We start from the raw sequence: 26621 nt of genomic DNA, 5'->3' as shown, positions 1-26621 counted from the left end.
AATGTGCTCTAAATAACACATTTTGAGACGTTGTTAGACTAAATGCAAACAGAACTTGAGCCCTGACGTGCTCCACACATTAAAAAAAAGGATTCCTAGAAGTTGCACTTTATGGGACATATCACACACTGCTGACGTCCTTGGATGCTCTGCCAGAGCCAAGATTAACAGCCCATTTGAAAGCCTGAAAATGTTTAAGAACTGAAAGGCTCGTGCTGATGGCTGAGCTCCCTCATGTTCCACTGAGATCAATGAATTTTAAAGCATTTGGCATCTTACATGGTGGATGAGCTCTGCTCCAGCTACCAAATCTTGATTAGCCCAAAATAGAAGAACTTTGAACACAGTCTTGGGAAGAACACAGAGGAAAATGTGAGCTGTCATGGAGGAGAAGTGAATCTCTTCCCTGTCAGCCACAGTGAATCTTTCTATCTCTCATCAGCTTTCCCTTCCCCCCCCCCCATGACCCCAAGGAGGGGAAAAAAAAGGTAAAAATAAAAACGATCTACTTTAATGGACAAGCCGGGACCACCTGACAGTGTATTTCTGACCAGTTATGTACAACCTCCTGGGAATTTCAACAAACATCATAAACAAAACCAGGTGGGAAACTGGTTTCATTTATTTTCATTTTACAAAGAAGTTCAGACTGAAATTGAGTTGTTTACAAAACTACAGGACCTTGAGAGGCCAGAAGAAAAAACTATGTCAATCTGAGATCCACAGTCCACATCTCACTAAAAGCAAGAGTATATTTATGTAACATGCCCAGAATTAGCAATAAATAAAGAAACTCTGTTAAGATGCAGAGGCAAAAATCCTAGTTTACACAGCTGCACCAAGTCAAAGCATTTTATAAAACTATGCAGTACCTGGAAAATGTTGAATTGCAGCCTCCTATGAAGGCAAGTTCCGCAGCAGTTTACAGCAGGATGTGAGGGTGAACAATACACAGTTGTAACTGCAAAATCATTTTAAAAGAGGTGGAGGTAAGAAGGTGGAGTTTAGCCTAAAGAGAGATAACTTGGAAAGTGAGTTCAAGTGATTTGAAATAAATGTTTCATCTCACTGAGAAGATGGAGAGTATCATTTGCATTATGTGAAGCAGGGCTCAGACTGAAAACAGGAACATCAGCTAATTGGTCATCCTAAGTATTCCTCAGAAATCTCTCTCCAAAGTATGTGTCAAAGTATTGAAACTGTAAGTGGTATATACAGGATGAAAAACTTTCATCTCAGAGGTCAAGATCCATCTGTGGCAGCTCTGCACCAGCACCACCAGCTGGGTCAGAGCACACTTGAGCACAAGCAGGACTCCAGGGGTATGTGAGGCTCCACAACCTCCCCGAGTTCTCTGCTTATGAATGGGTGAATCATAACTGCAGAGCCCTTAACCACAGGGCAGAGACATCAGTGGCTTTCCATTTTCTTGACATGACAGTAAGTGCATGTCAAAGAGAAAATGGCAACACTTCCTTAATCAAAGCAAGGAGCAAGTTTTCACCAGCCGAAAACACAGATTAAGACTTAACTCTGATGAAGATGCTGTCAGACCAGTATGATTGAAAAAAGATTCACATCCTTGCAGAAGTAGACTAGAAAATGTCATTTGAGAGGAAAAATAGTTTGCCAGCACAAGCTGATCTGTGTGCAGCTCCTCTGCCATTTTTCATGCAGATTCAGAAAATGCAATTTCATAAGAAAAGGAAAAATTACCACTTCGTAAGAGCTGAAAATTCAAAACAGCCCCTTTGCATCATTTAGCTGAGCAAAGGAGCTTAAAAACACATTAAATTAAATTTACTTTAACATCCTGGCAGATTGCTGGGGTGGTACAGGCAGTCTTCCACGCAATTCAGAATCAAATCACACTGCAAGTTGCAGAGAGTCCTGAATACCCTATTTTATTAGCACATAGAAAAGAGGCACTCAGTACCAAATAGCTTTCCCCTGAGCTCTTCAGACAGTGACATATGGGGTAGTGCAGATCCCACCTATGCAGCTGCACATATTCACCAATGTCTTTGTGCTATTTCATTTTCAGGAGAAAATGCACAGACTGGGCAGAAAATGGACAGATTTCCACAGTCAAACAGTGACCACTGTGTCCAGGAGCATAGCTGCTGATGGATTAAGGCAATCTTGGGCTCTGTGTTGCCCCGTATCAGGCAACTCAGGGATGCAAGGGGCAATATTTGTCTGAACAGCTCCACCACCACCCTCCCACTGCACTACTCCCTGCACAACTCCAGTGTTATTTCTCCTTTCATGGCAATGAATTAATCCCCAATTTTCAGTCACAGGAAAGGTTCTCCATAAAGACTGTATGAGTGCATCAATTCCAAATGTTTGCACGTCCCATAACAGAGATAAAAACAGAAAAGAAAGGAAGATTGGAGTAAGAGTCAAGAAGAAAGTGCAGCGAATGGCTCAAAGTGTCACCAGCATGTGCCAGTGCTCCAGGCCTTCCCCCAGCACTGCTGAGTTCTGGCTGGTTCCTCCAGGGTCAGCTTGGTGGCTATGCAGCCACCAGAGCAGGAGGAATTTTAAATTTAAAAGCAGCACTGCATTAAGAAGTGACCTTGGCCAGCTGCCACAGCCCCAGCTTTGCCAGAAGCTGCCTTCCTCAATCACGTAGCACCTCCCAGCCAGATTACCTAACGGCAGCTGTGATTGCTCCCTCCCCTAAAGCTAGAAACACACATAAGACACAGGAAGCTGAGAGAAAATAATAATATGAAAAACCTAACCCATTTACACCAATATCACGAGGAACACGTATAACTGAAAGAACCAGGTAAATTCTTGCATTTTGTAGGCTTTGAAAGATGAGAATGTACAAGATGAGGAGAGGGCCAAGAGCAGTAGATTGAAGTTCATGTTGGAAGAAAGGCAGATGTCCTAATATGCAAAATATTTTTGGTTGATCTCTGCTTTGGTGTGAATGTTCTGAAATGAGACATAAATTAAACTTCACAAAGATTACCTGATTTCCCTGTGCCTCAGTTCTCTGCCTACAGTTCCCTAAGCAGCAGGGTATGATATACATGCTAAAAGTCATGATGCATTTCTATCCAAAAGTAAGATCCACACAGGGACTTCACAACCCCCAGAGCAACTATACTCAGCAGCTCCTCTCTCCAAGATTTTTTTAATAGATATGCCAACGGTTCATGCAGATCCCAGGAAGTACTGTGATAATTTTCAGCAATAAAGATTAGTCAGTTATTTCTTGTGAAGTTGTCTTAGTTTGAAAGACAGGTGTCTGCTAAGGAAGGCAGAAGCCTCCCTTGGAATGGCAGATGCAACCCCTTTCCCTCCAAGTTATTATAATTTTGAAATCAAGAGCTTTTAGGCAAAGATGTGGGAAATAGGAATAACAGTTCTTTACTATTATATATCCATATGTGTATAACAAGGCAAACAAACAGCAATAACTCTGGCAGTAACAGCAAACAATCACAAACCCAGTCCCAGCCTTTCGGCTGTCAGGCCCTTTCCCCTCGGGTGCAGTTCCGCTCGCAGCCGGCAGGGGCGCTGGCGGCTCCCGGTGAGCAGGGCAGGTGCGATGGTTCCCCCGCGGCTGCAGGGGGCGCTCCGGAGCGAGCTCGGGGAGCACGCGGCTCTGGTGGCCTGGGATCCCGGGGAAGGGATGGGACAAAGAAGCTTCACAAACGCCTGGGGAGCCGATCCCGGTGTCCGGCCAGACCCTCGGGAACAGCAGGCTGGAACAGCAGGGACGAGCACAGATCCCGGGTGGCAGACTCGATGTATCCAAACAGAGAAACCCCCCGGAGGTCTGGGCAGGCTGGGTGAGCACGGCTGCAATGTAGCGAAGGCTCAAAGCAAGGGCCGGGCAGGGCGGCCACGGCCCGGCTCCTAGCGGCGCAGGGAAGGTGGGCTTGGGATCCCGGGGCTTCTCCAGCAGAAAAGGAAAAGCAGCCGAAGAAAGCAGCCTCCCTCTCCGTCCAAACTCCGGAGACTGAACTGCCCACACACCTAGGTGAAACAAAAAGAGCAGCCAGCTCTTGTTTTTCTTAAGTATCTGGCCATTTGTCCCCCTGGCAACATGTATGGGCAAAATTCCTTTAACAGAAAAAAAAAACCAGGAGAGCTCCTAAAACCCCAACAGAAGTATTCCGGGTACATGCTCAGATTTAACTTGAAAAGGAACAGATTTTTCAGTACAATGTGATAGTTTGCAATGGCTTGTAAAATTTATGCCAGCTGAAGTTCTAATCCTGGACAGTACCTCTGTTTATTTCTTTATTTTGGTTTTAGGAGTATGTATCTACTGCTACCTTGGGGACTTTACTTTAAAAAAAAAACGAAACCAAACCCAAATCCACCCCCACTCTTCATAATCTCCAGAGAAACAAGTTTAAAGAAGAAAACAAGCACCACCCCAGGTGTGTATTCAAGGCCTCAGTCTGCAAGTCTTCAATAAATCTGTCCTCAAAGTTCTGGCAGCAAGTAATCTCACACCAGAGGGGTTATGAGGGAAGGAGCCTAGCTTTAAAAAATAAATCATTAATGACTTGGGGTGTATTGTTATGCAACTCAAGGGCACGTGGTGTACCTGGCATCCAATGACATCTTAGAAAGAGATGGCAGAGATGCTGCTACTGCACCAAACAGCTACCACTCACTCAACAGAGCCTCCTTCTGCCATCTTTTCCCATTTCTGGCCTTTTTTTTTTTTTTAATATGCTTTGAGTGGGGCATTTCCATGATCTACTGTCCAGATGTCACCCATGCAAGCTCCCAGGCAGGTGCAGCACTGACCAACACCTGAGCAGTGCATTCCCTGGAGGGGGAGTACAGCTGCACTGCTGCTTTCCTGCAGCTCCTGCCAGCTCCCCCAGCCTGTCCTGCTCCCTTGACTTCTGTTGGGCAATAAAGAAAAAATCACATCTCCACAGTGAACTTCATCCACACAGACTGCAGGAGCCAGGCTGAGGCAACAGATTCCTATGGATCTCACTTCAGAAGAAGCCAGGCATTCAGGACCAAGAGCTACAGCAAATGCGTTGCCATCACTCCAACACTCCTCTTTGATCCTGGTGTTTATTTACATCTTCAGGGAACAAAAAGTGAATTCATAAGCAGTTTCAAAGCTACATCTCCAAAGTGCTGCTTATCTCTGTCTGCAGTTTGACAGTGATCTGAAGATCAAGTTGGACAATCCCATTAACAGGAACAATCAGTGATTTAAGATCCAAGGATCTCAATGTAATTTACAGAAAATAATAAAACTGATAACATCCATAGGAGATAAGTGTGAATATTATAGCGTATTTTACAGTGGGGTAGAAATTAACACAGGATAACAGAATTACCAAGAACATCACCAGAGCAAGGCAGAAATAAAATGAAAATTTGATCCTCATTTCCCAGCACTGAGCAGTGCTGCTTCCCCTGCTGTGCAATTACTGCAGAATCCTGCTCATCTTCACTGTTGCAGAAACTGAGGAGAGCTGCTCAGAAGCAGAGCTCGTAAGAGATAAATAGGAAGGCATTTCTGGTGAAAATTCAAAATGCCAACAAACAAAAAAATCCCCTTTGGCAGAAGAGATATTTTCATTTGGAAACACTGTGGATCTTAAGGAAGTTGTAGGCTGGGCTCAGGGAAGATGACCATCTGCTGCTGAATGGCTGCATTCTTACCCTGCCACAGCTTTTCTTGCTTAAGCTTGCAGGACCAGAGTCTTCAGAATTGGGAGACAGCACAAAAATAGGCATTCTGGGAAGTCCAGACACAGAGAATGTAACATGTAATATCTTGGAAGCAATTTGACATTTCATAAAGGAAGCACACTCTGTATCTGAAAGGAGTACTTCAGATTGCAGAAATAAGGATTTTATTTCTAAAACACAGACAAAATTTTTTGCAGAAAGCAAAGTTTTTTTACCCCCCAAAAAAGATGATGATTGCAAGGAAATGTAACTTTATTTCCCTGAGAGTATTGTTTTGACCTTTTAAGCATCATTCTGAGCATTTAAGCTGATGCTTGGGACCAAAAATGGAAGCACTACACCTTAAAAAAAACATCATTTTTATGTAACAAGTAAGGATAACAGAGTTCACTATTCTTCTCACGAATTCTATTCCTTTTTTCTCCCTCAGCCCTTCCAGCACCCTGAGTCCCTTTGACTGTTGTGTCCACGTCCTGCAGTGTTTCACATCTAAACTAAACCCTGGGCACAATGACAGCACAATGAAGCCTTGATCAAGCACTCTGAGCTCTACTGTAAATACGTGAGATGGGAAGATCTCATCCTATCTGCCCTCTATAAGCTCTGGATCAAGTCCAGGACAAAGAGAAGTTTATTAATGCACACACATTCCTACTGGCCTTTGAGCTCTTTGGCAAAAATTGTTTTAAACAGGCCCCTGTAGAGACCGAACAAGCAGTATTCAAATATTTACACTGAACAACAGAGTTAATTACACTTCAAGACATTAGTAAGATCCACTCTGCTGCAACCTCAGCAACAAACTCCAGCAAACTAGCAGCATAAACCATTTTCTGCAATCGAGGCGGGCAGTTTTCCATCTGGGTTTCAACTAAGGCAGGAATGCTTCTGTCGACAATAGAACCTCACTAATCAGCACTTCACTAATCCACACATTTTATTAACTTCGCCAAAAAACTCACAGCCTCTCCCTGCCCCTCAGCAAAGATTTTATAGCAGAGACCTCAAGCAAAGGCCTTCATTCCCAAAACACAATTTTTTAGGCAAATGTTACGTGCATTTGAGTCACACATTACAAAGCAGTTTGGTAAATTGAGCAAAACTAGTTATCACAGACAGAGCCAAATCTTATGCATATCTGGAGAAGAAAACCCAAGGCAACTTGAAGTTGAATCTACAAAAGAACATTTTATCAAAAACACTTAATCCTTAGTATCTCTCAGGATTTGGCCCTCTTTGAACAAAATAACATGCTCAAATGAAATTTACTTCCTTCTAAGCTAACACTGCATTTGCCCACTTACTTACTGGCTCACAAATTCACTAGCTTCCAAAGAAGTCTCCCTCCAGCCACTTTTGACACTTCATTCTTCCTTTCACAGAGCAGTGTTCATCCTATAGATGTAAGCCAACAGGAACAGCAAAGCCAAAAAAAAACCATTAAACTATACTCTGGAATGAAAAACTCTGTCCATCCCAGTGTCTTACCTCTGTGTTTAGAACTCTTCGTACCTCTCTGCCCCAAACAGTAGCACTGGAAGTCTGCAGCTATGGCAGCTTAATTTTTCAAGCCCACCAGAGATTATCCACATGCCACCACCTTAAAAATCAAACTAACAGACAGCACAACATTCATTATTCTTCCACTTCCAAGGGCATTTTTAAACAAGTGTGGAGATAACCAAACAGACTAGCTTGCTGGGTTTTTTCTTCCTCATCAATTATCCTTGCTATTGATAGAGAATATGAATAATACCATGTATAAATTATGTATGTGCACTTACAGAGGAAAATAAGGGAAATTAATATACAGAAAACCAGTAAATTGGATGGCATTTATACTGATCCATATCTACAATTTTGTGTGGAACATCTAACAACACATAGAAAAGAATGTAATTTAAATTCTACAAATGTTATTTCCTTAGTTGTGATTTCTGTTAAGACAGAAGGGAAGCCTCAGCAAACAATGGAGTACTCAGAGGAGGGGAGGAAGCAGTGGTCTCACATGTTCAGTCCAAAAGCTACAGACATCCCTGCTCCATGAAACATCCTCTGAACAGCTCCAGCCCAGAGGAGCACAGACCTGGGCACTCCTACACAAGCTCACTTAGAGAGTACATCTTTGATTAGTTCTGGCACTCAAAGAGAAGATGCAGGTAGATACAGCCAGAGAATGAACCATTAGTTTGACCATCCCCATCTGGCTCTGGGCTCCTCAAAATCTTATTTCCTCAGCCTAGCAAAGTTCAGATGGATACATCAAAAGCACGGTTCCTCCAGAACCCTCAGGCCTGGCAGCATTCCTAGCTGAAGATGCACTGTGCTGGATTTACAATGAATAGTGCTACAAACCTCAGGAATATAATTGTTTATGTCTCTTCATGATCTAATGAGTTTATTACATAGATTTGGATATTTTAAATTAAATCACACTCTTAGAGTAAAGGAGCATAGAAGAAACTGTGATGAACCATAATTCTGAGACTAATAAAAGCAATTCTTGTACCAAGCAGTAACATTGTTTGACTGCACATTCACCCACTATCATCATCTATACTCCAAGTCAGGATTTCTGTTCAATCCTTGCAATTAGCTCAGTAGGTCAAAATTGGAAAATACCACGTTGCATTTGAAGAGCTGAATGTCCTTGAGAGTTAAAGCAATGTTAGGATATTTAGACTTTCTGCATCTACTTGAATGACACTGGAAAGACAGGCTATGTGCATCACTTCGAGGCAAGATCCACACACCCACCTGTATGTCATTCTCAGCTTCCCACTGATGTTTACAGGAGAATATTTTGATTTATTCAAAGAGATGCCCTGCAAAACACCCACCTCACCAGAACAGACATGATACTGCGGCAGGCACTGACTTGGCACATCTTTATCAATTACCCCCAAACCCTGTGTTGTCTTAATTTTGGAAAACTACTCTGCTCATTGCCTCTTCATTTGAACTGTATTTAATAATAACATCCGTTTTGACCTTCTGTAGCATATACTGCCCACGAGTAAAAAAATCAGACGTACACAATTCTTCCATATGAAATGGAGATTTTGTCAGGATTCCAGTGAAATTAATTGTCCCATACACACAAAGCTACTTGGCATAATGAGGAAGTGAACAGACAACAACTCATTCTCCTGCTTAAATTTAATCCCAGGTATTCCTTTTCAAAAGACAAAGCTTCTCCCCTCACAGGCAGACAAGGAACAGAGGTACTTGATAACAACCCTTCTCAAATTTTTTGAGGCAGCAAAAAATCCCTTTGTAAAGGTTTGCTTAAATGTCTCCTCAGTTCAGGTGTCTGGTCTTACCCCGACATATGGGCTCTGCTCTTCTCTTCTTCTATCCTCCTTACTGGATCAAACTCCACTTTGCATTCTTGAATCTACGCTGTCACAAGCACACCTCACTAGGTAAACTCTCTGTTTTAAGAACCACAGAAACTTTGATCAGACCAGTCTGAGATCAATGAAAGAGGGACTCCTACCATGATCTGCTGAAGTCACAGGGCTTTGTTAAATTGTAGTTTTAGCTGAGCATGAGGAACAGATTTGACAAAACCATCTCTCCCTAAGGCAACCTGCTTGGCATCCAAAATAATGGGAAACCTACCCTGAACTGTCATACTATTGGAAATACTTCTCTGGCATGACTATTTCAGTCAACTTCAGTACACACAGCATTCAGTACACAAAACCAGTACACATTCTGCCTATGGCAGAGACTTCCTCTATTACAGAGCATCAACAGCCTAGTGCAAATGATTTTAAGAAGATTAAAATAAAAATGTATCTACAGATGACTTGAAATAGTCAACCAATGGATTTGAAAAATTTGAAAACTTCATTTTCCCTCTGAAAAGTGAATAAAACCATCTCTCCTACTTTATGTATTACACCCCATTTGCTCTCACTACTCCAAATTACATTGTAAGTTTTCGGGTAAGTTTAGGCAGAGATGCCAAGGCCATATTCTGTGTACAGCCAAACATGCTGTAAGCACGTAAACACCCACCTGTAAACAGGCACTGGATTTATGTAAACATACATACACATATAAATTCACTTTATAAACAGAGGCAGACCACACCTCAATCTTCCAGCCTGCACAGAACTCCAACTCCCATACCACTGGGAATTTCACGATACGTTCAAACTTGAAGTCTATCACAGGCATGCTTTGACCTCTGAATTTCTGGGCCTAAGACAGAGCTGAACTTGAACAGAAAGGTTTCACAGATCGATCTCCAAATCACCCCTTATATTCGAAATAACCAATTTATCAACAGTAGCCAGCAAAATAATTACAGCATTAATGTAAACATAAATTAACAATCTTTAGAACAAAATTGTTTGATAGTTTTTATTTTTATAAAGGGATTTAATAGTACCAAAAATCAGGAGAGCACAAGCATAACTAATAAAATCAGTGTGAGGAGATATGATAAAATTCATGAGGTCTTTGTCTCCACCTACTGTATGGAGAAATAATAATTGTAACTCTCAGAAGGATACAGAGGAAGTTAATTGACACCTTTCTCGATATAAAATCCCAACATCTATTCCACACAGATCACAGGACTTCAACTTTTACCAGTTATTACAACAGCTGCTGTTACAAACCTGAGAGACAATCACAATGGCTTTCTTTACTTAGAACTGAGGTGTCCATAATTACAGCAAAGTGGCAACTACTATGGTTTTATGGTTCACTCTTCCTTTAAAACAAGAAGTTTTGAAATACAATAAACTGTTTAAAATAACTTATGTAAGCATAAGAGGGGATCTGGGAACTTCCTGAACAGGAATGAAAATTAAAAGCCTTCACAACATTTACTTCAATTTCTTTTAATGACCAACAATTATATTTCAAAAAAACCCTGCAGAATTACAGTCCAAACCTGCACAGGCCTGTGAACACTCTCAGGTGTAAAGGCAAAATGAATTAAACAAAACACTCTTAATTAAAACTGTCAATCTGTCAAAATCTGAAAAAGATTACAGAGAAGTCTGATCTATGGTTGCCCTACACTTTGCAGTTCCTAATTTGACAAAACAAAATGTAGGTTATGAATTTTTTCTAAAGACAGCTCTTTCCTGCTATTCTGGCACTCCTCCAACCAGTTTATTTCTTTCCTACCGTCACTAAATTTCTGTACAATCAAAAGCTAAAATAAAGCTTTTCATTGCTATGGACTTGGGTAGACTGGTGCCAGATTCTGCTTGAACAGAAACTGGGGGAGCCCCAGGAGTCCATTAAAAACTTGATTGAAAATGTCAGGCTGATGGCGGAGAAACAGCCAGCCTGCACAGCAAGGGGCACAGATGCACCCCAGGCAATTTGGTGGTTTTATTTATACAAACCACATGATGTTTCCAACCCTCAGAATGTGTTTAGGGAGCAGATTCAAAAGTGCCAGAAAATGGAACTTTCAAACACACTGGTATTGGTGAACAAGCCCATTTAGAAATATGCCCTGGATGGACCCAAGTATGTACTTGTAAAGGTACATATTATGGGAAGCATTTTGTTTTCACAACAATCTATCTAGAGTGCATGTTGCAGATCTGTGAGGGTTTTCAGCTATTTTCAAAACTGTTAAATTAGCAGTTCCCTATTCATTTAATATTAAAAAGAGGATATGGCTATTGTGGCAATTTCAAAATTTAATCCCTTTCTTCTCTGTGTACAAAATTATATGGTTTTTTTTCTTACTCCAACTCAAGAGCACGCAACTCCAACTCTTACAGAACAGATGGACCTAAGGATAACAAAGACCTAAAACAAGCATCTTCCATTCAACTCATAAACCTCAGGAAGACTAGTACAGTAACCACCCTGAAATAAACAAGTAGTTTGATATAAGGACTAGAAGATTTTATGTACATGTCAGAGCTGCACCAGAAGTCACAGTTGATGTTACTTCATCCCTTGGTTTTCACCTTCACTTCAGGCACTCCTGAAGCCTGCTCAAGTCACCGATGAATCAGGCCATGAGTGCTACATTAGAGACCCAGACCCTCCTCCTCCTTCTCCCCTGTGGATGCAGCAGGATGAAAGGCACACCCCTCCAGCTGGATCAACCACATCTGAGAGGGCAGCAAGGAAGGGAAAGGGGAATAGTGTCACTAGGATTGCTGTGGTTTGGCCAGATGTACACACTCACAGCAAACAACTGAATGCTTTCCTGTATCCTGACAGATTGTTTTCCTGAGGGACAAAGCTTTGCAGCTCTAAAGCAAACAGATTTAACGCAGCACACAGTTTTCCTCCATTACTTATTTACACAGACGCAAATGTACATGTTAAAACCATAAGCAGAAACTTCACATGGGATAAAAAATGTTTGATAATATGCAGAAAATGTATGGCCACAAGAAGAGAGTCAACTTTACATAATAACCATAGAGGGCACGATGGGAAACGCCTCAACACAGGCTCTTTTGTGCTCCATATAAAGGGAACAATCCCTGACAGAAGTAAGCAGTGTCAGAAGCACTTGATCTTTGACCTTTGCTGGGCAGATGTGCTGTTGGTGTGGGGCAGATTCCAGGATGACAGAGCAAAAATCCCTTGGTTTTATTTCCTTCACTGTGTACTGTTTTTACAACCTTGCTAATATTATTTAATAATGTCATTTACTGAGTTCCATGAGGAAAGCTGCACAGGTATTGTCTAACAGCATCTCACCACAGGGCTTATGATCATCTCTCCACATTACAAGTAACAGGTTGTACTTTCCAAAAACTCATGAGTTGGCCACAATGACATGGTTGGTGGCAGCACCTGCAGCTTCAGAGGAAATGAGCCTTAATGGAACAATAATGGCAGAGTTTGACCATAAAAGTCATTCCTCCTTAATCTTTCTCATTTACTACTCAAAGCAGTACGTTACAGCAAAAATATTCAAAAGTGCGACAGCAATTTGAAGAACAGCTGGGCATCAGCCACTCATATAAACACACACAGGACGCCCACAATAGCATCTGTTAAGAGTTTTACCCACACTCAGAGGGTTGCTGTGGGTCCCAGTGTCCTCCTAACCAAGGTATGGTCACTTCTGCTCTACAGTTCAGAACCAAAGAATATGATTTTATGAGATTTAATTCATAGATGCTGTGAAAGAGAAGTATATGTTTTGGAAACAGCTATATTTCTGGGTTTTTGATCCTTTCTGGCAACAAGTTTCACCAACTAATGCACGCAAATTAAAAGCACTTCTGAAAGTTCTATTCAATTATACTTAAAGAAGAGGGGAAAATAAGAGATTCTTCTTTGAAGTGAAATGCACTGCAGTCCTGGAACTAAGGAAGCTTTGGTAACCATAGCAACACTGTAATTTTCAATATACATTTTGACAGATATTTAATTTGTCAAATTGCAGACCGGCATTCAAACCGTCTTTTTTCCAGCAGATCCATGCTTTTCAATACATGAAGTTATTCACACTTACTAGCAGTGGCCTCTCAGGTGCTTTACAACATAGTTCTCTTCCAAATATAATTTTCGTATGAGCCTTGACAAAAAAAATTGCTAAGTGGTTTCTACTTCTGCTGTCATTGTCCTCGACAACTTCATTTTTTTATAAACCAAGTGTTTGCAAATGTTCATTTTTTTTAGAAGACAGAGAAGGCAATGTTCTGTGGTGACTTTCTCATAAGTTGTTAGGAGTAGCTGAAACACTTTGTCTTTCAAATCCTGTACAATATCCAAGTTATTTTAAAAGCATGCAGCTGTATGGATAGAAAGTTAAAGAATAAATGTGGCACTGAGCTATAGTAGAAAGTTATATCAGAATGAAATCCACATGCAAAAGGATTTCTTAAATCCACTGCTGAATGCTAAGCAAGAAAAACATGCTATGTATTACTAGTGAATTTGATTAAGCACTTAAGTAGTAGAATAAGTTTCTAGGCCTAAGAATAAACTGCATCCCTCTGCAGTTTGTATACTGCAGACTGTAAAAAGCTTGAAAGCAAGCATCTATTTCACAAATCCAGAACTTTTTCAGGATAATTATGGTAACTCTTAAACATGACAGACTCCACTGAAAACCACATCTCTGACAGATCTTAAAAATCAGCACAGAAAACATGAAGTCAGAAAGAATTTGGGGTATGTGCCATTATGACAGTTTTGGTCTCTCAAGATATGCCAACACTGCCATAATTCACATGATTTTGTCCTAGTTTTCTAGTAGAGTACTAGTTCAGGCTACCCAGCTTTGGGAGGGACCATGGAGATAAGAGGACACCATTGCCAGTAGTGCAGGTACCACATCTTGTCAGATAATATCACTGAGAGACCTCCTGTAAAATTAGACAGTTTTACAATTTGATTACAATTGTATCAATTTTACAAGTGATACAATGCTATAGTATCAATTTTGTGATAGTAAACAGGCAACAAAAAAGATGAGAAAAAACGTAGAAAAAAATTCCCAAAATAAGAATCTGTAAACAGTAGCATTAAAACACAGTTAATAGAAGTGTTAATGAAAACAGAAATTAGTCTAATTAAATCATCCCTACAGCATCTGATGGCAAAGCAGATTGGTATACTCATTATTTTACCAAAGCAACAAGACAACAGTTAAAACTACTGAGCTGTTAAAAATATTAGCCCTGCCATCCTAAGTGTAACAACAGAATCCATATAAAATGGATATTAAATCCTCGATCATACTTATTTGTTTAAAGCAGAATCTACCGAGCCAGCCACAAGTACCTATTCCTAGACTGCAGTCCCCCTGAAAAGATGCAATGAGATCCCTTGTGTGGAAATTCAAGAATAAAGAAACTTCTTTGTTATTATTAGAACATGGAGGATATTTGATAAGACATGGAGAAAACAGCTGTTGCCTACATCTTTAGAATAGCATTGAACCGTCAAGCAGAACTTGCATGGATTAACGAGGGGAAGAAGTGCTAAAAATAAATATTCCTCTCCCATCAGTGTCATGTCTAAGGTAAAACAGCAAATAAAGAAAAAAAAAAAAAAGACACATGGCATTCTGAACCAGAGAAGGGAAAGCCCTCAGCTCAATTAGGCAAGGCTTCAATTAAAGAAGAAGCAATCAAGTGAAACTTGAAGCACATTCACATTGTACAAATCAGCACAGTTACTGCACCCTCTGTGTTCTCTCATATTTACTTCATTTCAGCCTCCTCCCACACTCACTGCTGATACAGTCCTCGAGTTGTTACACAAGGTGGATGCTGCCGTAATAGAGAACATTTTTCTTTCCTTTACCTGGCACCAGTTGCTGGGTCTTAGTACTACAGGCAGAAACAAAAACTAAATTTAACCCCAGGCAGAAGCAGACACTAGGTAAAAAAATGGGTAAAAAAAGGAAAAAAATCCTTCCAAAATGGAAAATTCAAGCAGAAAGTGAAACACAAACCCATAGAGATAAGCCCTGAAACCAAAGAAATCCTATTGCCAAGCCTGGAGGACTGAACTGTAGTGGAAGCTAGCATTAAAGCCTTAGCAATATCCAATACCTAGGTAAGCTGAATGGGAATAACTAACCCAAACTTGACAGGATATGTAGCAAAAGAGGTCATTTCCCAAATACCTGGAGTCTCAATTATGGAACAGTTAAATCCATTAGCAGGACACTGAACTTTGCCCTTTTGTTTGGAGGCTGTCAGGATCACAAAGGCTGGGTGTTACCAATTTCCCCAGTCCTCTAACAATGACCAGCCACCCAGCTACATGCTGGACAAATGTCCACATCTACCCCCTTGCTGGGGGGGGACAAAAATGACATTGAAGGGACATGACAGAGACATGGCTCATTTAAGAAATCAATGCATTCTTTAACCAGAGTTGCACACTGTAGAGGGATAGAAGGTGCCTTGTGCAGCCTGAGAAACCCTTCCCCTTGCTGCAGCTATCAGGTGCTAGTTTCAGGCAGTCACTCCTCTGCACAACAGAAACCCTGCTGCACTTAATGGGACAGATGATGAAAATCCTCATTCTTTCATCTGAGAATTTACCTCGGTACATAATTAGAAGCACAAACATTAAAGTTAGCGTTCCAAATTGCTGTCAGGAACCAGACACACAAAGTATTCCTACAGGGCTGCAAGGCACTTTACAGACCACATCACAAAGCCTGTCCTTAAACCAAATCCCAGATCTGTCTGAGGAACAGTTCACCCACTTCTCTCCAAAGGACCAAATTAAACCTAATCCACTTACTAACACAAGTGCAGATAATAGAACTAAATGTAGTTCTTATCTAGCAGACAGGCAGTCTCAGCCTGAGAAATATTTGTCTTGATATTGTCTGACCAATCCCACTAAAAAGAGCAGATGTCTGGCAAGCTGCAGAGTTGGAGGCCCAATTGAACAAATCAAGCCTGAATGACACAGATAAGCCATGACTAAACAAAACAGAAGGTAAAAGGTGTTTTAGACCTGGAAAATAATGACCTGTTTGAAGAACACGGAACTGAAGGTACTGATAAAAATAACACTGAGAACAAGGAGGGGTCTGGTGTTCCAGCAAATCCAGTAGGGACAGTAGACAAGACGATGATTGCTGAATCAGCATGTGGCTATTTGCAACTCCACCTTGGTGCATTCATTTCAGATTACTTGTCCTGCTTCAGTCTGTGATTTAAGGAGTTAACTACAGTTGAAACAGACTTTGCAAACTTCCCTTACATGTTCTTCTCCTGTTCTAAGGAGAATGCAGCAACTGAGATTCCTGTACCAAATTATTTTTATTTGTTGCCCATGCTCCTGGTAGAACTATCAGTTTCTCCTCTGACCTTGCTAATCTAATTCTACCATACTATTGTCAGCTACACTGTGAAGACCTGCTCAGCTAGAAGACCTTCCCTGCTAAATGGATCTCCAGTTGCATAGTAGGAGGCTGTACTGTCTGATGTAGGGTACAGGTTCTGTTTAATGTCACTGTCACACCTATTTACTTCCCCAGAAACATATGAGCATGTAACATGGAACAGGGAGTTACACAATTCCCAACCAACTGTAGTCAGCCAGAACTATATTACAATGTGGCATATTTACTCTGGTGTCTGGATGAAGATTTCAGGTGAAATTATATTACTTTATCTGAGGTAAAATAATTTTTGTATTTTCCAGAATGAGTTAAGCAACTGAAGGAATTCCTCAGTGAGAAAGGGAATGTTTTGGAGTAGATCCTGAGGTAGATGTAGAAATACTAAATAACTTGTTCAATGTTGGAACAGGAGTCCACAGTAGCTACACTGATGAAAATTGCAAAGCAGCACAATGAGAACTTGGCATCCTCTGCTACCCCAGATATCACAGAAAATGTGTTGCTCAATGGAAGTTTTACTAAGGACCAATAGCTCAAAGAGGACTGAGTATTTCCCTCTGAGAGAAATAAAACAATAAATTGAGACTTCAGGCTCACAAATATATACAATTTATATATACAACTCACTTTTAAATTCCTGAGTCATACAATGAAAAGAGTTTCCAGGTCTTAAATGCAGAAGCTGCAGAAAATGCAGGTCGATCAGAAAACGTTTGATTAAAAAAATTCAGGCCAAAGAATCAAGACTTGCTGAATCACAGAAGTTAACTTTCCAAGGCTGATTTCAGCTACTCCTCCTGAAACTAGCTAACACCAACATGGAAACCTCCCCCCATACAACCTGCTAAGAAATAAATGTAGCCATTGAGCCATATTCACAGGTTTTGCTCTGTAAAGGCCAACAGAGCTAAAAGTAACATAAAGAAAGCCCACTATATTAAGAACACAGCAATAACAAAACACTGAACGTGAGCTTTCACTGAGAGATGACACAGGTATTGCATAGAGGGACATACAGGGACAGAGGCTCTGCATGGGTAATGAGCTGCAAAAGTTTGTACCAGCTGAAGATCTACTTCAAATGCTTAAAGGAAGTGGTTTCATCACTAAACCCAATTATTGGGATTGTGTGCTTTGCAGCTTTTTTTAGTAGGTTCCAGTTTCTCCTGCCAAGCTAGGAAGCTATGCTATGAACTCCAGGACTAAAAACTCCACCACTAATTTATCCTCTAACATTCAAGCTTCCAATGTCTCTGTTTGCAACACAGAACCACAGAGGGTGAAGTATCACAAGTTCCTTCCCCATGCCTATGGAGACTTACCCAGCTTCACAAAATGACCTTTGTTACAAAGGGATTTACACTGGTGTCCTCAGAAGCAACAGATGGTCAGGATGAGCTGCTGCCATCAGCATTTTTGCTTTAGTCTGTGAAATTATTCACGTAGTCCCCCCAAACAGTGAAGGCGTTTTCTCTGTCTAAAAGTGAAAGCAGACCAGTTAAAAGATGGGACAAACCAGCAAGTGAAGCAGTAGTGACTTTAAAATGGGCTGGATTTTGTGGTTACATAAAAGCAATAAACACTGTCTCAATCTGATGTATGAATTAAGTGCTCTACCTTATCAACAGGAAATATGAACACACTTCCTACAATTACTTCCTCTTGCAAATCATTCCCTGTAGGTCTCAAAGGAAACAACAGATGCACCCAAAACAAGTTTTCATTTCTTTGCTGGCTGTTCAAAGAAAATGCAAAACCTGCTTTGTTTTTGTTTCTTAGCACCTCACTATTTAGACAAAACTCCTTGCTCAGCAAATTTGAAGTACTTTACTGGCTGGTATCATAATCTTTACCTACAAAGTGGGGTAATGAGAAGAAAAGCAAGGGCAGCTTCAAAGTTGTACCCTGTTCTTGTGAGACACCTATTATGCCACACTCCTAAGCTGCCCCCACAACATAAACGCAGCAAAACTATTAACCTGCAGCAGGGCCTCAGTCCTTTGAATGGCATCTTACACTGTGGGTACAGAAAGGGGAAAATCTTGTTAGAGATGTGTGAGCATTTAACTTCTCACACTTCTGGTAAGTTTTCCAACTGATGTACTGCTAATGTGTTTCTTGTGTACATCCAAGATTTATAATCTTGGCCCTGTGATAGGCACTCTGTTCCTTCTAATCATTTGAGCAGGCTGAAGGGTTGACTGTTGGTGTGAACTGTGGGCTCATGTGTTACCTTAAGCTGTTTTTAATTGCAAGTGTTCCTGCCTAGAATGACATGCTTGTGTCAACACAAAACAGGCTTGGTGCAAGACTCACAATGGAATTTGAAACACTCTGTAGTGCAGAAACATGGGAATCCATGAGCTTGGTTTCAAATCCTTCCAGGCAGATGCTTTCTGAGAAGCCTGCATCTGGTTTTCTAATCCCCCTGAAGTTTGAGAGTGTTCAGATCAAGCTTTACATCAAGCCCGTGCCCTAACACACAGGGCCAAGTTGATCAAAGCTGTATTTGCCAACATACCCCTAGAGAGAACAGTGCACTTCTGCTGCAAAATCCTGGTTGTCCAAAGCTGGAGGGGGTGGTGCCAGTTTTACCTTTAAATGGAAACTGAAAACAAATCTTTAAAGTTTACTGTCATTTAAAATACAAACAGCTTAGCAAGGCACCCATTCAGTACAATTTCTCCTCAAATAGTAAGAACTTTGAGACAGACAAGACTGATTGCAATTAAAGGTACAAGGTAAAAAACCACCTTGATTTATAAAGTGCATGGAAAATGGCTTGAAGAGTCAGGACTGACGGAATTTTGGAACTGTACAGGAAGAAAAATCATCCTAATCGGTGTTATAAAGACTTTTTGGTTATCCTTATAAAACAATTCTACAAAGGATGGGTTTGCTTCCACAGAATTCTATTAGTTTCATCTTTATTGAATACAGTGGGATATCTCCCACAAGCATAGTAAAAAAAAAATATATTAAGCCTGAAGTCAAGTGATGTTCTTCACTCAGCCATGGGAGAAATTTTTCAGTCCAGTAAGTGTTACTTCAGAGTGAAATAAAAAAAAAAAAAAAGAGAAACTAATCAGGGCCATGAATCAACCTCACTGGGGAACAACAGGGCTATGCAGAACTCTGATCTAAATTGCTGTCAGTGTTAGAAATCCAGCCCGGGGAACTCACACTGCTAAGCACACACCGAGCAGGGCAGACAATTTTCTGCTGCCCTCTGCAGGGAAGTCTTGGGCCTTGTCACCCACAGTTGGGCCTGCACTGGATAAACCGGCTCACTAAAGAACCAGGGAGTTTTCAGAGGAATTTTTATTATTCACTGGTGTATTGTTACTTCAAAAGTAATCTGCACTCAATTTATCTTTATGAATACTGCATTTATAATTGCAAATCAACCTTTTCACTTGAGATGATGAGCCAGTTACTGGCATAACTGAGGAAGTGTTGATAGACATATTAATCCCTAGATTACTCCATCATATGGGAGTAAAAGACCAGGCCCTCTTTTTTGCAACCTTAACACTACGCTTCCACTCTGCTTTGACTGCTAGGTACCAGAATACAACCAGGAATTGAAAGCTAGCCAAAGAAAAGCTCTTGTCTTACAAGTTCTTGTCCTCCTGTGCTCTCTAGGAAAATATTAAGGAAACATCACTGTGACATTCACTTCCTCTTTCTAAACTAGTGCATGAATTATTTTGGTCCCATACACTGGATGATTGAAAAAAATAACCCAAACCAAAAAACCCAAACATTGTACTGTGCTCCAGTTCAGCACAAAGCCATGAAAACATTTTTGAGATAAAAGCGATTAATGAAACATGAGCATGATTAAGGTTATTGTTACTCAGGTGACCAGCCACTCAATCCACTTATATACTTCATTTGAGAACATTTCCTTTAACTCCAAAGGTGAGAAGGATGTGGTTCTCGTTCCAGCTATTCTCTTAGGGACTCTGTGGAGGTATTTTGTGTTCCCATATCCTCATTTGCCACAACACAAACAGCAGAACAGCATCAGGAACCTTAATTCAATACTGGCTGCAGGACACAGAGATTATATACTGCAATATATATATATATAAGCAGAGATATTTTCTTTGTCACTGCACACTTGATGTTGCATGAGAATGTAAGAAAGAGAACTGTAGGATTCTAGGGTAATATGCCCATACACAAGAAGGTCTGATGTGGAGAAATCTTTGTTGGGAGGCAGCCTTAAGCACCCAGCATTCCTACTAGATGGAGCAGGCCCCCCTATAAATCAACACGTGTATTTGCAAAATGTGTATCATTGTTTGTAATTCCTTTATGCTGAAATACACAAAAAACACAGAACAACTCCTTCTGTACTTGCCACAGCTGATTTTGTTAAACAGCAGTATCAGAATCACAAATGGACATTAGAACCATATGGAAATACAACAGAGAAGCTTGAAGGAGGGAGAGTTTTTAAAGCTATCCAAACCAATCTGACAGCATAAAATGAAAAGGAAAGAAAACTACAAGTTACACAAAAACACAGGGATCAGCATGACAAAACTGACAGAAGCCTGGCAAACAAGCTGAAGTTTAGAAATTAAATATTTCTCCTCAGGCAATTAACTAGTAACATACAATACAAACAAAACCTCCAGAAATGCAGTGACTCCTTACAGCCAGCACCCGCACTCTTGTCTCCAGGGCAAGGGTGGTCAGTTTGTGAACAGCTCAGAAACAGTCTAAGCAAAACCTTGGAAATGGTGTCGCATTTCTGGCCTCAGGCCCAACTCTGCAAAAAAGCCAAGGGACTTGACACAGCTCAATGGGTGAGGAACATAATCCAGCTCAGAAGCCAAATTTATTTCTGACCAGGGTCAACCTCATTCATCAGCATCATCAAACTGGCCCTTCTCAACTGTTCTAACTTGTGGTGGAAAAGCAAAGCAAGGTGTGTGGTGACAGCCTGGGTTGTAAAACCAATCCTCTTCCCATACATAAGAGCCGAAAAGATTATTTTCCTCAAAGCTTCCACAGGAGAGATCATCAGCATCTAAAGAAGATAAAATAAAAGGTTTAAACCATGGGAGATACGCAGGAAAGTAGTGGTGTAGTGTTGCAGGTTATTATGGAGGTCTATGGCATCTTCCAGTTCACTATTTCAATTTGATCTGCCAGCATTCATGAATTAGGCAAAAAAAAGGCAAACAGAAAACTGAATTTGTCAACATCTTCATTTTAAGGAAGGTTCATGCCACACAGACAAAACAATTTTCCGGAAAGTTTAATGATACACCTGGGACTCAGAATGTCTGGCACCAGCTCTTACAAGGCATGCAGGTTTTTTGCATTTTCCCTGGGAATAAAAGGCTCATAAACCTATTACTTTTATTTGCCCTCCCCCTCTCTGCTGTTTTCGTAACACCATCCCAATGAGGAGTCCTTGAAACGCTTTAAGAACTGGGTCACTGGACAGAACGGGAGGGTGGGGTCCTGTAAAAGCTCGCTCTGAACGTTTCCACTAGGCCAGAATTAAGCCTAATGGGCCTGTATTTAACCAATCTAGCACAAAAATAGGGCAAAGTGTTTTAACAGAAGCATAAAGATTTCTAGCCAGCAGACACTGAGCAAAGAAAAAGCCCAGAGCATGAGGAGCAGAGGACTCAACACAATATCCCACATGTCAGCCTTCCAGCAGCACTGCCAAACAAGCCACCACAGCAAGATCTTAAGACACTTTAAAAAGCTGTAAGATGACCAATCAAGCACATTTTTGTATTTGTAGCCATTAACAACTCAGACACTTGTACTCAGTATCCTTCAGAAGCACCTGAATCCAACAATCACAGCTGCCTTAATTTTTGAGGATTTAAAGAGCTACAGGTGGGATGAGCAAGTTCAATAAAGGGGAAAAAAAAGAACTTGTGACAGTTCCAGTACAAAATTCAAAACATTCCATAAATTTGAGCATATAAGAGATTAAAATGAAAGCTCAGAATGGAAGAGAGGGGAAAACCTCCAAAAATGGAACAGTCTTTTTCTCAGATTACCCAGTGTAAAAACCAACACTATATTTCCATTTTTAAATAAGAATGGTTTTATAGAAAGACTGCAAAAACTTTCCCACTTTCTTCCATTATCAAACAATGGAATTTAAATACAAAAGCTTATTTTAATTATGGTATTAAAATAAACAGAAAATTCATATTTCCTAAGCAAAGAAAATTGTATTAATTACAAAAATATACACATTAATGAGAAGAAAATGGAAATTGTACTATTGTGCATCAACAAAGACACAGCAGGTTATCAGTGACTGCTGGCTAAACTCTGTCCACCCGTTCTGTGCTAACAACCAGCCTGGCCAGTGGGAAGTTGAGACTCTTTAACATGTGAGTCACCATAAAAACAAGTTACAAACTGGAGGAATAATTCAACTCTAAAGGTGTGAGTGAAACTCCTTCTATTCATTGCCACTTTTGTCCATGGGACGGATCATGTGCACAATCAGTTAGGAGGATAAAGCTTCAATAAAACCAAACAAAGTGAAACAAACAAACAAAAAACCCCTCAAAAAAACTACAGTAAAAGCAACAAACCATACTCAGAGACTGAGCACTGTTCCAAAGAACTCCGTGCTCTATAGAGACATTATAATGAACAGCCTTAAATTTTCTTGAAGAATTTTTACACAAAAAAAGTTACATTCCTGCACACGAGGTACCCTTCTCTTCTGCTTCAGAATAACAAAGACACACCACTGAGAACTTGCTTCACCAGAGAAACTCAACAGAAACATGGAATTCTCCTCCTTACCATGCCACTCCCTAAGAATTCAATTGAAGCAAGAGTTTCACGTGAACTCCACAACACCACCTAAATTCCGTATTTGACAACAAAATTGTGCATTACACATCCATGACATCAACACAAGAAGAAATTGCTTCCCAAAATAGAACACAGAGTTACTAAAACACGTTCTCCTGCAAAGCACCTACCTCCAACCACCTACTACCCAAAACTCAAATGAAGCCCAAGTAAGTGTGTACTCACCGTAAGGACCACATGTAGCCTCCTCCAATTCTTTATCCCAGTCCTCCACCTCATACTCAGATGCACCTTGCTGCCCTGGAGACTCAGGTACATTGGAGACTTCACTATCCCACACATCCAGGTCAGCATATATATTGTACCAACCATTATCAGTAGAGCCACTGACATCACCTTGATTGGGAAAGGTAGAAGCAGATTCACTTTCTTCAGACTTGCCATCAGGAACATTTGGAATATTCTTCACCAAACATTCTAAAACCAGTAGAAAGTGCCAACAGATACACTCAGAAATTAAACAAGAACAATTAAGTGCTCAGCACACAATAATTCAGAGAGGTACACAAATGCACTTTGTGACTGCTAATCTTATTGTAATGCATGCAGTTTCCTATAGATATAATATACGTATTATATGTAATATCACTACAGAGCTGCTTCACATTTCAGATGCTTGGGAAGAGTAGACATAGCTTTGCACCACAGCACCAGCCCAAATCAGGATTTTCCACAGACTCCTGTTGGAAAATAAATCTTTAAACTAGGGCCAAGGACCCAGCAGTCTTGTTTCACAGCAGGGATTTAAAAAAAAAAAAAAAATTGAAAAACCATGGTTCTGGTTTAAAAAAAAACTCATATTGATTAAGTATCTGCATGGAAATAATTTAGTGCAGTAAGTAAAGAGGCATTTCCCATCCACCACCAAAAGGTTTTAAGTATATATCTCAAGTAGTGCACAAGTTTCAATATTCACGACCTGCTTTGTTTTGTCCTACCTTTTCTGGGCTTCCAGATCATAGTTTCTCTATTATTAGGAAGCTGTTTCCCCCCAGAGTTTGAAGCCTCAGTGACAGCAGCCATCACCTACGAGAGAGTTTTAAAGAACGCAGTAGCACCTTTCATTCATTGCTCACGAAACTGCTACCACATTTTGAGTGTTCCCAAGCCCCTCCATTTGTTCCGTTGATGAATCAGAGGTTTAAAAACAAACAGGCTTTCACTTTAGAAGGCAAACCTGCAGAGGTATGGCTAATTCTGCTGCTGCCATTGGTCACCCCGAGCATTAGCCAACACAGAACAGCCCATCTCCTCACTCACCCCCACAACCCCAACCCAAAACGTGCCCCTTTGGGAACCGCATCACACTGTGAAAGCATCAGAGGTAATGAAGACACAAAGAATGGAAAAAGTACTAACACTGAATCAACCACTCTGTTGGAGCACACACGCCGAGGGGAAAGGAGCGAGTCGGACCCTCCAGCAGCCCTGCGGGGCTGGACCAAGATGGATGGAGAGCAGAAGGAAACCCTTAGCTTCTCTGAGGGGCGCACAGGAAAAGGGACGGCGCCTTCTCTCACTTCCACTGAAACAAGGGGGAACCAAGGGTGGGTGCGGGAAGCCGGGGCCCGCAGGGGCCGCGGCGGTGACGAAGCCCAAGCCTGGACTCCAGGCGAGCCCTTACGGCAGCCTCGCCGCCTCCGCTGCCCGCCCCACGCTCCCCGGGACCCCCGAACCTTCGGAGCCAAGGCCGGTACCCCGCCTGAGGGCACAATTGACCTCAGCACCCCCGGGCGACGTCAGGAGGGCGGGCCCGCGGCTGTGCCCGAGGGCCTGGGTGCGGCACCGGGGTGAGAGGCTGGGAGGGACGGCTCCCGCTGCAGCCTCGGTGCTTGCAACGCCGCGACCGCCCACAGCGCCCAGCCGGCGGAGCCCACCGTGCACAGCTTCGGAATCACAGACGCACTTAGGCTGGAAAGACCTCCGAGATCATCGAGTGCAACCATGACCTAACACCACCATGTAGTGGAGACTGCACCCTGGAGAAATACAGACAAAAGAGCTCTGAGAAAGGCCCTTTTCACTCAAGAAATTGTAAATAAGGTATCAATACCTCTCATGGCTGGGTGGAGTTTTGCCCTTGCCAAAAGGTAACAATTTCCTTCCGGCCTCGTGGTAGCAGCATGCTCAAAACAGGAACAGACAGGAAGCGCCTTGGCTGAACAGCTGTGGCAGGTGTCAAGCACATGTGGTTGCAGGGAATGCGTATCCCTGGGGAGAATAGCAAAGTTCTGCAAGGAACCAGAATAGCTGAAGAAAAAGGGCCCACTTTCTGAAATGATGGAGTTACCAGCTTTGTTGGACTTTAAAAACTCCAAATTTTGCATTTAAAAGCTTTTAGTTGTGCAACTGAAGAAGCAAGAAGTGGTTCAGGAGAGGGAGTAGCAGTGTAAGGGGCAGGGAGAGTGTAAGTGATTATCAGTAAGGAAATCTCAGTGTCACACATGAGGTGGGAACTAGTAGAGAAGGAGATGGCCTGGCTAAAAGCTTGGTAAACACAAAAGCAGGATGTACTTCAGATCTGGTCAAAGAAGGAGCAATCTTACCAGACTGCTGCTCCAAACTTTATTCCCAGCCAGTTAAGTTACTGGAATTCATTGCTTGAGAGGAGCTGCAGTTTCTACTTGAGTACAAAATCAAGACATATTTCGCTGTATTGTCATTATGTCACCCTTCTGTCACCGGGAAATTGCACAAAAGAACGCTTGCAGCATGTTCTTGTACTTTCCCTACATTTCTCTATCGGTCCAAGGATAGCATTTATGTTGATTTCTCATGGTGGACAGAAGGTTGCTTTCTGCTCTCACCTCAGGGACACTGCTAACGGATCTCAGCTCCCCTCGACCCCCCTTCATCACTCTCACGATGCAAACACCAATGCAAGGTGGCTGCAGAGGCAGTTTCTCTTTTTGTTGTGAGGATGACAGATGATTTCTAGGCTAGGAAGCAATAAATACTGTATTTTTACTGATTTCTGATTACCTAATGAAAAGCGTTCCACTTTTCTGATTCAACATAAGATAAAAAGACACAGGTGTAGTTTCCATGGGGTTTGGTTTTGGTTTTTTGTATTTAGGTGCAATATTAGCTTTCGAGAGTGTAAAAACTGATGCACTAGAACTATCTGAATGTTTAAGCAGGATGAAGAGTTTGCTCTCGGAAGTCTTGATGAAAACACCCTCAGAGGTTCTCTGACTGCACTTGAACCTGCCCCTGG

The 26621-nt window shown here is 41.4% G+C and overlaps 1 protein-coding gene across 2 annotated transcripts in view; it reads right to left on the bottom strand.

The window, feature by feature from the left end:
* Window positions 1-25073, bottom strand: part of COPRS (coordinator of PRMT5 and differentiation stimulator) — a 97296-nt gene extending 72223 nt beyond the window's left edge. The window contains exons 1-4 of one of the 2 annotated variants that reach the window (XM_032128798.1): window positions 24764-25072; window positions 24343-24430; window positions 23570-23821; window positions 17848-21569 (exon numbers count right to left, since the gene is read on the bottom strand). In XM_032128798.1, coding sequence (XP_031984689.1) covers window positions 21400-21569; window positions 23570-23821; window positions 24343-24427 — 507 coding nt within the window. In that variant the 5' untranslated portion in view covers window positions 24428-24430; window positions 24764-25072 and the 3' untranslated portion in view covers window positions 17848-21399. Of the gene's footprint in view, window positions 1-17847; window positions 21570-23569; window positions 23822-24342; window positions 24431-24763 lie in introns of those variants that run through there. The other variant, XM_032128799.1, reaches the window with a different exon arrangement.
* Between the last annotated feature and the right edge of the window lie 1548 nt (window positions 25074-26621).

This window comes from Corvus moneduloides, chromosome 19 (assembly GCF_009650955.1).
Source record: "Corvus moneduloides isolate bCorMon1 chromosome 19, bCorMon1.pri, whole genome shotgun sequence".
Taxonomy (NCBI): domain Eukaryota; kingdom Metazoa; phylum Chordata; class Aves; order Passeriformes; family Corvidae; genus Corvus; species Corvus moneduloides.
Note: the sequence above shows the minus strand (reverse complement) of the source record. Positions and strands in the feature narration are given on the sequence as shown.